This window comes from Calidris pugnax, unplaced genomic scaffold (assembly GCF_001431845.1).
Source record: "Calidris pugnax isolate Ruff unplaced genomic scaffold, ASM143184v1 scaffold24, whole genome shotgun sequence".
Classification (NCBI taxonomy): domain Eukaryota; kingdom Metazoa; phylum Chordata; class Aves; order Charadriiformes; family Scolopacidae; genus Calidris; species Calidris pugnax.
Window position 1 is genome coordinate 30,635,384 of NW_015090922.1, and position 15,540 is coordinate 30,650,923.

At 37.4% G+C, this 15,540-nt stretch overlaps 1 protein-coding gene across 2 annotated transcripts in view; it reads left to right on the forward strand.

The window, feature by feature from the left end:
- Window positions 1–15,540, forward strand: part of PDE10A (phosphodiesterase 10A) — a 190,527-nt gene that overhangs the window by 106,053 nt on the left and 68,934 nt on the right. For both annotated transcript variants that reach the window (XM_014951028.1, XM_014951029.1), the window contains exon 3: window positions 7,658–7,686. In XM_014951028.1, coding sequence (XP_014806514.1) covers window positions 7,658–7,686 — 29 coding nt within the window. The remainder of the gene's footprint in view (window positions 1–7,657; window positions 7,687–15,540) is intronic.

Sequence of the window (15,540 nt, forward strand, 5' to 3'; positions counted from 1 at the left end):
CTCTACCTATGATTGTGAAGCAGAATTCACCAAGCGTTGCATTGTTCACCCACTAATAGGGAATGTGAGCTGGGTTTAGGCTGTTGTGAGACAGGTTAGTTTTACCCTACTGATGATGTGTTGTTGCAATACTGTTGAGCTAACAGTAATGTAATTTTTTCCTTCTCATTTAAAACACCTGCTGAACACAATAAAACTTTGACCTTTGTGCAGTATATTTGAAATGCATTCAAAAGTGAAGGAACAGCTCTGTTCAGTAGTGAGAGAATGGCTTAGTAGTGTTAATACTGTTTCTGAAATACATCAATTGTAATAAAGTTTAAGAATACCTTATACTCAGCAACCAGCGGGATTCTGGGACCAAAAATAGGAGAAAATAAAGTTTGATTTAACAAGAGTGATACTGAAATTGTACTGGATGAGAGACTTCCTTCACCAAACATGCTTGCAAGACCCGTAATCAGCTTTAAAGAAAGCTGCTACAGCAGCTTGTGCAGTGAATGCCAAACACAATTGAGTGTCAAGCAAGAAAAGTGGTAGATACAGGCAAAAAAGTGTAGCTGTAAACTTGTAAGGATGAAAAAATTATAAGTTGCTATACATGCTCTTCAGCCTGTTGTCTGGTGGCTGTGTTCTGCTAATAAGTAATGATGATTGCACCTTGTTGACTGATAAGATAGATGAGCTAACCAATTTAACGCTCTCTTCATTCACTAGTCATGTCGAATAGGATATGAAGTTATAGGCTAATTGCCATAAAACACAACTGTAGACTTTCTTTGTAAAGTACATTCACTGCTGGAAACTATTAAGTTTCTTCTTGGTGGTCAGAGACCAGGTTCCAATGTGATTTTTGCTGAGGTGCATTCAACTTGAGAGACTATTACAGAATTATATGAAACTTTTAGCTGATGTGGGGAAGATAGCATTCCACGAGTTCAGTGGTACACCTGTCATCTATCCCGCTATTTAAACACGTGAGAAGGTAGGTCTATGTTAATTATGAAGCATAATTTTGTGGAAATACCCCTGCTTAGATTAGCCTAAATTATCACATCAAGTATACAGTTGAGAATTTTTTGTCTATGGATGGGGAAAGTGCAGAGATACTATCAGTATGCTTTATACTCCTAAGCAATTTCAGAAAGAAGAGCCAAATCTGTCTCTTCCTTATGCCTTGCTACTCCCGCAAGGGCTGGTGATACTTTCAGATGGTCCCTTTTTGGAATTTTCTGGCCAGAATAGATTATCCTGCAAAATTGCTCCAAATGTTTCATCGATTTTGTCAGGGCTAAAACCATAGAAAACAATGAGCTTCCATACACTTAAGTGTCTCTAATGAAGTCAAATGCACTGTCTCTTGTCTCCTATCTGAAGTGCCCTGTTTGCCTATATGCAAAGGAGTGTATAAAAATTTTAGGACACCTGGCAGACAATATGCTTCTCTGCTTACCATCTGCAATGAAGTCTTGGTTCAGGACTTATTTATTTTCCGATCTGTGTTAATTTGTTGTTTAAGAGAGGAAGAACTGAGCATCCTTTTTCAGGAACTTTCAGGAATTTCAGATCCCCACTGAAATGTGGATCTTATTGCTGACATAAATAGTTAGAAATCATTTTTTGTCCTGCTTCAAGGAAAGAAATCTATTGTGCTACTAGGGATCAATATTAATGAATATTCCCTTTCAATGTCTAAGTCTGTGTCTAAGCAGTCTAAGTTTGTTTTCTGTGAAGTAACATTACAAGTGCTTCTGAATTGTGAAATAAAATCAGGCAGGAGAGCTGTTCAGGTGCTCTCAGTGAGATTATGCATTAAGAAGCGAGATTTTTGAATGACAGCTTCAGCATTTGTGCTATATATGTGTGATAGTTGCCGCTTTAGGAAACTCACCCTCAGCTAAGGTGTCTTTGCAAGATCTTACAAATTCAGTGGGGGCATAAGCTGCCAGATGCAATGTGTCTAAAATAAGGATGCAGAGTGTCTCAAACAAGGATGCAAGTTGCAATTAAAATAGACTGACCAACTCATCTGATTGATGCCATTCTACCATGGAAATAAATTAAACCTGGTAAACTTTATTTCATGGTGGCGAGATCAGTCTTTAACCAATCTACACTTATTGATGTAGAATTTCTATTCACATGTGGGTGTGTGACACTTCTCAAGAGAAAAAAAAAGCAGCAAAGATATTTATGCTGGTCTAATTGCGTTCCAAACACCTTGTGTCTTATTAGCTGAAGGAAAAGGAGTCTAAAGCAAATTTTGAAAAGAAAAATTATTAGGTCAATTTGACATCTGCTGTGTGGGAAAACATTCCTTGGGAAAATGTGACTGTACAGCTCTCTGGGATCTCATAAACAGAATTAATCCTAAGCATTTGTTTACTGTCATCAACAACAATGGTGGACCAGCAGTAGTATTTAACTACACAGAACAAAGAACAGCATAAGACCAGAACGAAAGTGCAATATTGTTTTTCCAGAAGAGTTCCTGTGATAAAACTAGCTAGGCATTAGAATGATTATTTCCTTGATAAATGCATCAGAATATCATATCTGAGATGTTGAAAGCGTGCTTGGCATTAAAGTTGTCTTTGTGACTACTCTGGTTAAGCATCTTGCAATTGTTGGAAAATCATTCACCTTTTTTTTTTCATAAAAATAAAGGTGTGTGTAGAAATACAAATATGAAATGAGGTTATTTTTTTAACGTACAAAATAAAATCTGAATTTTTCCCATTAAATTAATTATTACACAATATAACACCCCTTCACACAACCCCCAAAATAGACAGCCCCAAACCAAACTAAACTTGACCTTGGGTATGTTGTGCCAAATACCAAACCTGGCCTTATTTATACTGTGCCAAATGCCAAACCTTCTGTGAAGGTGGTTTTTTTTTTTTTTGTCTCTGTTCCCTTTTTTGTGTTTTCTGCTTCTTATCTTGCTTGTCTTGGTTTAGTGTGGAAGCTTTCCCAGATGGATGTTGCCTTAATTATCATATCAACTATTATGCATATCTGTAGTGTGCTGTGCAGTTGTTAAAAATACAGCTTATAACAGCCTCTATTGAGCAGTACAGCCAAGTTAACGTATGTGGGTACAGTGATGTCTTTTCAAGAGTTCATCACTTTATTTTTTGAAACTGTTAAGAACAATGTGGGCATATTCAGAGTTCCAGAACTAAATCCTATACATTTCTTGCACTACCGTGTTAATAATTATGTCAGGTATCACAAAAACTTAACATGATCCTCCTAAATTCTGTAACCGACAATTCTGCCAACAAGTAGGATTGAGAGACAGATACTTATTCACGTATCATGGTTGACTCTATTTGATGTCTAAAGGAAAAATGAACTCAAACTGGAAAGTCTCTAGTGGCAGGAGCATTTGTATGATCTCTTTCACAAATACTTGCTTTCTCCCAGATTGTTTATCTCCCTCAGTGCAGACACTAATAAGATACTTTCCCCTGTCTGGTTGTTTTCCCATGTAATATGCTATAATAAATGGGGACCTTTACATTCAAGAACAGTACTTTCCTGTGAGATTTAACTCTATAGCAAGCTGCTATTTATTGATGTACTTAATGGCTCTGAATTTATTTTAATGGTTAATCTGTTTCTTTAAAAGCTTCGTATTTTACAGGGATGGAACTTGATTTACAAACGAGATTGGTGTGTTTGTACCTTTTAAATAGACAGAATTCATGGCTTTTAAATAAACAAGAGTATGCAAATTGAGGATATTTTTCATCAGCCCCCTGTTACTTTCATATATTAACTAATCCTGAATTTTGGCTATTAAAATAATTTGTGGGAAAAGCTGCTGTTCCAATGATTTTCTCTGTATTTAGCTCACAGAAACAAAGTTGTAAGGCAAATACCGTACTCTGTGCTGTAGTTAAAACCACAGCAAAGTGGTGCCAGCACTGAGGCATACGTGTATCCTATCACTTGGTGTGTACCTGGGCCTTAAAGACTGCATCTCCAGAAAAGCAATTTGGTTCACTCATGTTTCTTCCTTTACTTCTTTTGGTGGGGAGGAAAAGGAATCTTGTTAGGTCTTTGGTTTCTTTTAATATGGAAAAGTATTTTCTAGCTCGTTGTGTAGTAATTTAGCTTTCATCTAGATGTATTAACAGAGTATTTGACACTACTGTTTCCCTTCTCATCCTCATCTTTTGCTTTCCTCCTTCCCCCAAAAAATATCTTCTGTTTTTCCCAGTGGCTCATAATCCCTGAATTGCAAGCCTTATCTATGGAGTTCTAATACATCTTTGTATCTCATGTTATACAAATTAATGCATAGCATTATATATGTGTGGGAAGTTTCATGTTGCATTGATGGCAAGATGGTCGATGTAGACTTTTATACCGTGTAGTTAGCTTTAGATTTGGTGCATTTAATTCATGCTCTATCACTGGAAATTGCAGTAGCAGTTATGCATCGCAATGATGTGAAAGCCACAGGATTGCGATGGTAGTCATTTATACTAGATACATTACAAGAAATTCATTTTGTTCCAGTAAAGGGAGATAACTAGTATGATTTAACCGTGCTTTTCAGCATGTACATACATGATATGGTTAAGACAGTTGAAGGTAATCTGAAAAATGAGGTGGTCGTAGTTTTTTTTAGGGTATGACTTTATTCAGAGTGCTAAAAGTACTGTGTAACTGAAAGATAAAACAGCTGACAAAGTTAATACTGATGAATACTGAGTGCTTTGCATGGGGGAAGATGTTTCTAATTTTACATATACGGTAGTGGGCTCTTGGTTGTTAGCACTCTGGAGAGGGGTATTGGGATTTCAAAATATAAATGTTTGAAAATGTTAAGCCAGTGTTTAGTAACCATCAAGATACAGGTGAAATGTTAGGAATTATTTCAAATAGAGAGCAGACTCCTCAGTCATTCCTGTGTCATTCTTTAAGTTTTTTAACTGAGCTGCAGTATTGCCTGTAGTTCTGGACTTCCCATCCTGGAAGGGTGCAAAGGGATAGAGGAAGTAGGAGTGGTGGGACTGACCAGTGGCACTGCGTGCCTTACTTGGCACCAGCAGCAAACCAAACCAGAATTCTCAAGCCAGGAAAGGTTTTGATGGGGTGTGAAACAGAGAAGGGCTTGCCTAAGACATTTTTAGAGTCACAGGCTCCATAGTTAAGAAGGCATTAGATGAAATTCATAATGTGCAGATTTAAAGTAAAATAGAGATAGTTTCTCATAATATGTATTTATTTAAACCGTGGAGCTCAGAGACTGTAGTGAATGCTGAAGGATGGTGTCTCAAACAAACAGAATCTAACACACCTCCTACCCCCAAAAGTGTGAGGAAGAAAACTTTTCTGTTTTAAACAGAAAAGTATCACCGCTAGTTCAGGAAATGTTTGATCTGTTGGTTTCTGAAAACTGAGTATACTTCAGGGAAAGTGTCATCACTCTGTTTTTTCTCGTTCATATCTTCTGTTGCTCACTTTCAGAAATCAGGTAGTACGGGAGATGGATTTTGAGTCTAGCTTTCGCTGTTCTTGAAACAACTGGCATGGAGATTCATCTTGTCAAGGAAGATAATGTCACAGAACATTGCAGAATATGTGTTGTACATTGCATTGGAAACCACAAAACTACCTTAAGTTAATCAATTAAGTTTATTTCTGTGTTCTGCTTGTGTAAATTACTAGTATATCATTTGATTGGAGGTAAGAGAAAACTAATATTCACTCATAGTTTTGAAATATATTTATTTTTCTTGGCGTCACTCATTTTTCAGTTAGCCAATTCCTTATCCACTGAGTGGTCCACCCATTAAATCCATGTTTCTCCAATTTAGAGACAAGGGTGGATGTCAAACGGGACAGTGTCAAATGCTTTGCACAGGTCCAGGTAGATGATGTTAGTTGCTCTTCTGTTATCTGCCAACGCTGTAACCCTGTTGTAGAAGGCTACTAAATTTGTTAGGTACGATTTGCCTTTAGTGAAGCCATGTTGGCTGTCACCAGTCACCTCCTTACTTTCCATTTGCCTTGGCATAGTTTCCAGGAGGATCTGCTTCATGGTCTTGTTAGGCCTAGAGGTGAGACTAACTGGCCTGTAGTTCCCTGGGTCTTCCTTTTTTTAATTTTTTAAAAATGGGTGTTATGTTTCCCCTTTTCCAGTCAGTGGGAACCCACCAGACTCTCACAACTTCTCAAATATGAGGCACAGCAACTTCATCCGCCTGTTCCCTCAAGACCTGCAGATGCACCTCATCAGGTCCCATGGACTTGTGCACCTTCAGGTTCCTCAGATGGTCTCAAGCTTGATTCTATAGTGCACAGTTCTTCATTCTCCCAGTCCCTGCCTTTGCCTTCTGTGACTTGAGCGGTGTGGCTAGAGCCCTTGCTGGTGAAGACTGAGGCAAAAAAAGAGAGTTCTTTTATTGGAATTTGGGTCTTGAATCTGTTTTCTAGAATTATTTTTTTCTGGCTTTATTGTTTAAAAGTTCATCTTAAATGGCAAGATATGAAGAGCCTTTGCTGGTGATAACATTGAGATCCCTCCTTCACCTGGGGATGATTTTGGAGAAAATGTAGTGTATCTGCTGTTAAGAAGCCTAGGTCGTACTGTATCTGTATCTGACAGAGTTATCTGAAAATCCACCCAATGGAGATGTATCAAAATATGTGTAAATTAACCGCCACAAATATAAGCGTGTTATCTTTCTCCGTGAGACTGAATCCATTTAGTGACTTATAATTGATTTCCAAAGCATAGTAATTTGATTCCTAGTATCAAATAAAAATAATTCTCTTCATGTTTTCAGTGACAGCTAACCAACTGGAGGTTTGTAAGGGTATGTTTAAGCTGCTTTTGGTATGTTTGAGCTGGAAGTTGGAAATTCTTCCTGTGGCAGATGTGTTTTTGCTGTATAACTGCTTTCCCTTTATTTTCAGAAATACTAATTGATGTTTTATCTAGTGCTCTGGTATTCTATTGATGTTTATTTTAACATCTTTGAACTACAGAAAAAACTTAATGAGAGTCTACTTGCATTTGAAATGACAAAACAGTGTGTGTGTATACATATATAAAAATACAAATCCCTGTAATCTATGTGCTTTTAGCATCTTATGCCAGATCACATCAATGATATTCTTTTATTCTTATGGTTACAAGGCTTTTTTTTCCTACATTCAAAGAACTCAACAGGAATAACATCTTTGATCTTCAGAATAGAAAGTCTACTCTTTAACTGGCTCGTATACATAGGACATTGGTGGCACGTATTTGGTAGCAAAGAGCCTTCTTTTCAGACTGTGCAATACTAACTATTGCCTTACTGGACTGGAATATAAATCTAGGTGAATGATAGAGGACTTACTGTTTTAACCGGCCTGTGAATTGACTTATGAAATACAGGAAATTTTGTATCCTTATTAAGTCAGGACAAAATTCCTCAACAATCTATCCTAATTTCAATTCATTTTTAGATTTAGAAGTTTAATAGATTGTAAATGCATAGTGGTCTCAGGATATTTCAATTACTTTATTGCAATGTTTTAAAAAAGTTTTGTACAAAGGAACAAAAATTGTTTGAAGTGCAGTATCTTGTTCTTCAATCAGTCTAGAAACCTCCCTGAGTGCCTAATTGTTTGTTTTGTTTCCTCTTAGATGAATCGACTCCTAAAGAAGTCAGCAGGGTAAGTGCTGCTCTCTTGTCCCCTCTAAAAAGAAGTGGAGTCTCTGAGGCCCGGTGTTAACTTGAGGTGATTTTTGTGCAGTGGATCTCTAGAGAGAAAAAAATAAATTGGTGTATTGACTGCCTAAAGAACAGTAAATAAGGAAAATAAAAATTAAGAACACCTGATTGGCTGTAAATAAATTTAAGGGTATTTTGCATCGACAAATTTAGATTTCTCCCAGTGCTATTTTCATGATCCAGTTTTAAAAAGGTACTTCACAGGAACCAGGAAAATCACGGGACTGTGAGCATAACAGCCTGGCAAGCAGAAGAGGAAACAAGGGACGGAATATGCCCTATCTAAAAATTCCCTTTGAGATGTGCTGTGCTACACATGAGCTAAAGTCTTTAATTTGAAATACTTTGCAGTGTACTGTATAAAATGTAATTTAAATTCTTAAGAAACATACTCAGTAATGAATTCCCAGCTCTGTCTTTACATCTGATTGATACTGCGTCCTGCAGAATATCAGTCCGTGGTTGAGGACTAGTTTAGGGGAATCTGTTAGAAACTTGTGCCTTTTCTGGGAATGACAAAAGATCAGTACAGGACAATCTGTTGCCCTCAAATGTGTCCAGTCAGCCTGAAGCACCTGACTGTTGTTTCATATAAGATGAGGGAGCCACTTAACAGTTCTCTGAAGTGGAATCGTAGTCCTGTTTTGCTCCTCTTCTTGAATGTCTTGCATAAACTATTTCTTGTTCCCAGGGGAAACACAGTAGTGTCAGACACATATTAAAAATAAGGCTGATTGAAAGACTGCAAAAACTGGCTGGGTGGTCTTGCTCTCAGCAGAAGTCTTTTGGAAAATACTGAAGTATAAAAGGAGTGGAAATGGGCTGGTAGTGGAAATCTCAGTCTGGTAACTTGGAGGGGCAGAGGGCTGGTATAAGGGGGAACTGAAGTTCACCTCTTTCAAGACTACGAAAAAGAGATTAAATGATGTCTAAAATGAGTTTTTTCAAGCAGAAATTGTCCATATACCTGATGTGCTACGAATGCATAAGTTTGTTGAGAACTTAAGTGGAAATTAATATGTTCTAGTAATTTATTATAACACTTTTTGGTCACTCCTTAGTATCAAACAGTTATGGCAGTTGAGTAAATACCTACCAGTGCAACCAAAGATTACTGTTATTAGTGTATCTCTACATATTTTTTTTTTAATATCAAAACAATTAAAGATCTGCCTAAAAATCTCAGAAGCCATAATTATTTATGTGGAGGAAAGTTCCTTTTAATTGTTAATACTTTGGTAAATAGATTCACATTTTACCTAAAACTCTGTAAAATGGAGTTGCAAAACATAGCTAGGTTACTACATTTGAGGCAAAACCAAAAAGCAGTCCCTGAAACCTTGAACCTCCCTGAGTCTGCCCTATAAGTTGCCACCTCTCTTTATCAGACGTGCTGGTCCCAGCCAATTCAGCCCCTCAAAGTCATAAATAGAATCATAGAATGGTTTGGGTTGGAAGGGACCTCAAAGATCATCTAGTTCCAACCCCCCTGCCATGGGCAGGAACACCTCCCACTAGAGCAGGTTGCTCAAAGCCCCATCCAGCCTGGCTAGGCTGGATAGTAACTTAGAGTTCTCCTGAAGATGGATGGTCTGTCATTTCAATTCCTGGTTCTAAAGTAAATGTTTTATCCCCCCTCCCCCCAGCTTTTTTTTTTTTAGCTGTCAGTCATTGTGCGCTTGATATGTCTACCGTGTTACACTATTATTATTTTTTTTTTTAAAATACAAAACTTGAGGACATTCAGTGATGCACCGTACTACAAATGAACATGTTTGTTAGTTTATAGTATTTTTGAATAATGCTGTATATAATAATGTAAACCTTTGTAATACATCCTCTTTCTTCAGCAGCAGCTCAAACAGATGCTGGTTTAATTAAAATCTGAACATAAATTAGAATTTAAATTAGGAAAGTTCTGTACGTGAACAATATTTTTCAGACAAAAAGATGTGTTCATGCTGACTGAAGAATTATGAGTTCTAAAGTCATTAAGTATTACATTTTTAATTCCTGAAAATGTCTTCAAGAAGAGACATATCACAGGGAAGCAAAAATAAAGGTTAGTGAAAGGAAATTTATTGCAGAATTAAATCACCAACTGGTTTAAAATATCTTTATTAGTTAGGAACTGAGGTAGAAACGTGCTGAAAAAAATGTGGTCTTCATTGCTGGATTTTTTTTTTTTTTTTTTTTTTTTTTTTTTTTTTTTTTTTTTTTCATTATTCAATGCTGGGCAGAGCGAAAACATTAAAACATTCATAGTCATATGTTGTGACATCAGTTGCTTCAATAGTCTCCTTTTCTATTGTGCATACACAGGACAAGAGAAGTAAATGGGGGAGGATATTTTTTGTTTAACCCTTTTCTCACCCAAAAAAGCCTCACCTTTTTTTCTTTATAAACCTACAAGCTCATAAACTTGTTCTGAGGCTCTAACTACTGAACTTACCATTTGATAGCCCTTTTTTATTTTTATCAGCAAAATGCATTGGGATGAATGGTGTCCAGATTATTTGGGGGGGAGCAGGAAAAAAGCTTTTGGAATTATTGGAAGGAAATTTCAGTATTTTCAGGAGTTCATGTTGCAGTTTCACACTTTGAAAATTGAGGAAGTTGTGAAAAATGCTGTTGTATGGGAGCTGCATTTTCAGTCTTGCCACTTTTAGTAGCTCAGTAGAAAAATGGAAGTATAGTAGCAATCTTGGCTATCGGCATTACATTGCATGTTTTTGAAACAAGGAAAGAGTAGGAAAAGCCTTCCAAATATTTTAAATTTTGAGGTTTGTAGACTAGAAAAGAAGCTTTTCAAAATATGTTATTTTTAAATCCAGTCCACTTACAGCAATTTCAGTAATATTTTGGTGTTCAGAAGTTACATGTAAGGACGTTCTAGTCTGGCCTGACATAGTAGCTGATGGGTCAGGGTTTGAGGGGGGAAGATTTCCTTTTCCTATAGACTGCTTTTGGCACAAGAACAATTCTGGTTACGAAATATCTCAGGAGTATCTGTGACCAAACAGTGAACCTGTGAACTTTTTTGCTGCATGCTAGATTCCAGTATTTATGAAATATATGTAACTGGGGACAGAATCTCCTTTTCACGTGCTGTAGTGTTGGGAACATCCTTGGAAATGCTGAGTTTCTTCTGCTTACTTACTGTGCAGATGTGCGTTGGCTGATCCCATCCATCCAAGTTACAGAAGTGGTTTTCTGGAGAGAGGGATTTCAGAAAGGAAACCAACTTTTGAACTATTTTGATGAACTTTGGTTTTGCTGGTTTATCCACACAATAAATGAAAATAGAGGAATGTGAGTTTGAGCACTACGTGCATATGTGTTCATGTATATCTAGACTGAAGACATACTTCTTTGACAGTATTAGTGAAAACAGTGTCCATTGGAGACATGTTACTCTTTTCATTTGGCAAAAATAACCCCATTCCTACATGAACTATAGCTGCTAACTTCCCCATGATCACTGTGTGCTCTTTTGTACCTCAGATTCTGCAGTTTAAACAAAAATACTTAATGTTCCTGATATGATCACAGTGAAATTAGTTGTTGTTCGTTTTGCTTAATGACTTTCCATTCCATGTTTACTTGAACAATACTTCCAGTGAAGCTGCCTTTTGGCAAGTACCTTTGCTTTGTAAACTCCAGTGATGCCAACAGCAATTCACTTTGCAGTTTACCATATAAATACCAGAAAATTATTACCTAGCAAGTGACTAGCTCATTTACAGTACTTTATTCTTGGAAAAGGGAATAATACTTTAATCTTCTCCTTTCCCCTTTTTGGACTTGGAGCTTTTGGCAGCTGCCTTGGCATCAGCTAGCACCCAGCATGGTATGTCACTGACAGTTACGGAATTAGCAAGTGTGTTTTCAGTAAATAGTTGCAGTAATTGCACGTATCTTCACCATGCAACTGATAATAAAAGTTTGGGCTTTTTGTGACACATTGGCAAAGCAAGCTTACTCTTTGTAGTAAAAGATTTTTTTTGCATAGTCCCAGAACTGAAGACTGCAATGAATTAATCAAAAAGTTAGAGAAACTAGAACAAACATATATTCAGCCTTTGGTAGTGATGTAAATGGCATTGCACCCATTGTCACGAGAAGATGCTTGTATAAGCTGATTTCTTTATAAAGAAAATCTTGTGGATACTGTGGTAGTGATAAGCAACAGTGGTAGGAAAATGAGGGAGTTTATTTTTAATTTTGTACATGATGTCTTTAGAGTGCTTGCAAGTCAAGTATTAGGAGGGAATGTGATTTTATAAAAAGCTTTTTAAAAAAGAGGAGCAGTATTCAGCCTTGTCAAGTTAAAATGAAGCTCATTATGCTGTTTTATTATATAATCAAGAGAGATGATATAATTGAGATATTCATGCAGTTTTATGAGCCTTGCAGTTAATAACAGCTTATATGGTTACTTCTATGCAGTCATAATGTTCTTTTTTCATAAGCCAAGCCTTTGCTTTTTATTATATGTTTTTCCTATTACTAGTGAAGTAATTTATTTCAGTGTTACCATTTGATAACAGGGAAGGAACTGATAGAAAGTTTAGAATTGGATGCCAGTGAATGGGGGCTATTTGGCAAGAAGCTTCTCCTAGGGAAGGTGCTCACTATCCCTCCCAGGGTTTGGAAATCAGCTACGTGAACAGGCTGGGAAACACGTGCCTTCAAAATTAGTGAACCTTTTCCATGCAGAGTGAGAGCTGGTTTGCATCTTTTGACATAATAGGGCCCGTCCTGCCAAATGTCGTCTCCTATTTTCCCTTTGTTTTTGTCATGAACAGTGTTTGATGTGTGAACAAATTCATAAATATCTGTGTACAGTGCAGCAATGCTAAACTTTTTTTACCGAGCAAGTTCTAACTCATGTCCTCTCCAGTCAAAACAAGAATAGACGTCAGACAAACGCGTGTAGAAGTAGTTTTCTCTGAGGCTATGCACAAGCATTAAAATTAATCACCTCAGCTAAGTCTGCTCTTTATAGCTTCTTGCTTTCCAGTGTCCAAGTTTAAACAAAACTGGTTACTCCAGCCAATGCCAGTTACCTCTTCTGATTTTTTGGAGAGATTTTTCTGAGCTTTCTCTCTAAGCTCACTGCTCCTCTGAAAGCCAGTGCAGAAGCTCTGCACTCTAATTCACTCACATTCTCTCTACCTTTATTTTACAGTCTGAGGATTTGACATCCATTGGTTCAGCATTTCCACCTTGAAGCAAGCAAGGAGTTTTAATCCTGTTCTCTAGGGTGGTTTTTTGGTGGGGTTTTTTTTGTTTGGGTTTTTTTTTTTTTTTTAATTTTTAGGGGGGTAGGTGGGTTTTTTTTGGAATGAAGTCAAGACCCATATTTTCTTTACATGTGCAGTTTAGACGTTACCACTGCTATTTATGCCAAAAAATGAGAAACACCAGTTTCTATGCAAGATGCAAACTAGCCATCAGTGCAGCTAAACAGTGCAAAACATCGCAGCCAGTGACAGTAGAAGACTACAGAATGTAGCAATACACCTCAACATACATATCAAATGTAATCAGTCCAACTTACATACACATAAAACTACAGAATGTAGCAATACACCTCAACATACATATCAAACATGTAGTCAGTCTAACTTACATACACATAAAAGACCTGAATGAAAGCTGGTGTCCTTTTCCCCTTTTCCCAGTTTTATTATTGGCTTGCTTTCTATAAGCATTTCTTTCTTTATACCCGTTGGTCACTAGAAATGCAGTAACATAACTAAAATACAACAATTTCTTGCATTTGAAGAAGTAGGTGACTACTGTGATACTTACAGTTCTGGCCTTTTTTGTTTCTTAATTAGATGTCTGAATGCTCATTTCAATAAAGTATAGTGACACAATGGAATGAATATTCTAGCTACTTTTAAATAAAACATCTCTTAGAAGGCTGCCTTTGCCTGCAAGGGACCAGATTTGGTCACCAATATGTTCCTCTCTATTTATGAATTCCTTTTGGAAAGTGGGGGGAAAGAGGCAAGAATATACTTAATTTTAAAAAATCTGCTTATTACGTGGCAAATAAAGTAGTGGTCCCAAAATTCTTAAAGGAACATAGTATTTCTTTTAAAAAGATAGAGTAATTGTGCATTGATGGTCTTCCCAGGAGATAAATTATGGAGGCAACCAGAAAATTTATAGACTAAGTCTCTTAAATCAGTGTGGTAGCTGCAGATCTGGGTTTCTTCATAATGCTACCTGAAAGGAAGGGGAAGCCGATCTATTTCAACAAACAGCATCAAACAATTTAGTTTGTTTGTTTATTTTTGTGACTGCAATGCTTGTTTATAAGAAGTGTTGCTGTTGGGAGTTTTTTTATAAAGTGGGTATCAATGGCATTGAGAACTTGCATATGCAAGACCAGTCACCAGTCTTTTTATACTTCTCATCCAGGATGAGCATACCTAGCATGAAATAGTTTAGACCAATATCTCAATCAAATGTCAAGTGAAAGTTCAGACCATTAAGACTGCAAAGAAATGGATTTTTTTTTTATTTGCAGATTTTTTTTTAGTTCATCTTTAGATACTCTTGTTGCCGAGACTATAGTTTTGTAGGAAAGAAAACTTGTGTTGGATGGAAGTTTATCAGGAGATTTTGGTCATTTTGGGTTTAGCATCTGCCTATGTTCTGTAGTGTGCTTCATAGAGAAGAAAATAGCTGTTGGTTTTAAAGAGAAGACTGAAAAAGTTTGGGTACAGGTTGTTGTCACACTTCAGGTCTCATGACTTCGGTGTTTGTGGTGAGATTCAGTCCCTGCCGAAGGACATGGTTTTGTATAAAGTGCTGCACAGATCACTTGGATTTACTATCTGCAAGTCTTGATGCTGTCATTGACAGATTAATTTAGGTGGTTTGATAAATTACTAGCTGGGTATCTGAAATACTACCTGATGTAACTAAAGACAGAATAGGCATTTTAAACTCCCTTGTCTATATACAGTCTCCTCGGCCTATGTAGGTCCTTTGCTCTTAGCAATTTAGCACCCTTCAACAATTGAGGCTCCTTACAAGAGCCTCTGTTTGTCCCAACAGATCCTGATCTTGGTCCAGGAATAGCTTCTTACCTGAACAGCTGTTTTTGTCCTTTTTTTTTTTCGTTCACACAATGCTTTTCTGTCCTTAGTTTTTTGAGGCTGTTTTTTGTTGTTGGTTTTGGATTTTCTTTTGCCTGTGTACTTGTCTCAGATTACATTTATGGCCTCAGTTTCAAGTGCCCTAGGACAGAATAGCCTACATTTATCCATGGTGTGGCCCCTCTGCCACCTCTAGAGTGCCTTGTAAATGGGTAGAGTGGCACTGGACTCAACATGCATAATGTTGGCTTGCTGAGCACTGCTGATGTCCTCATTGTATGCCCTGTCCATCCAGCCCACAGTGTTGAGGGTCAGGCAGTGCCCCTCACCTCCCAGCTCCTCATGCTTGGCAAACAAAATAGGGGAAGCCTGGGATGCCGTCAGGGGCTGGACAGGAAGCCCTGATTATGAAGATCCATACTGCTTCCCCAGGCCTCGCTACATTTCAGTCTGATAGTACTTGAAAGGGTGGGTAAGGAGCCTTGAAAAGTTTTAAGGAAAATGCTTGATGTTTGCTAGAAAAATTGTCCTTGCTTTCCCAAAAGTCTCAGAAGGACACTGATATGACAGGTCAGCACCTTCTTTTTCTTGGGCATAACACCTGTGCTGTCCTCCCCCATCCAGCCTGTAAGGAACAAGGAGTATACAGCCACGTCCCAGAAGGTGGTGCTTCTCTG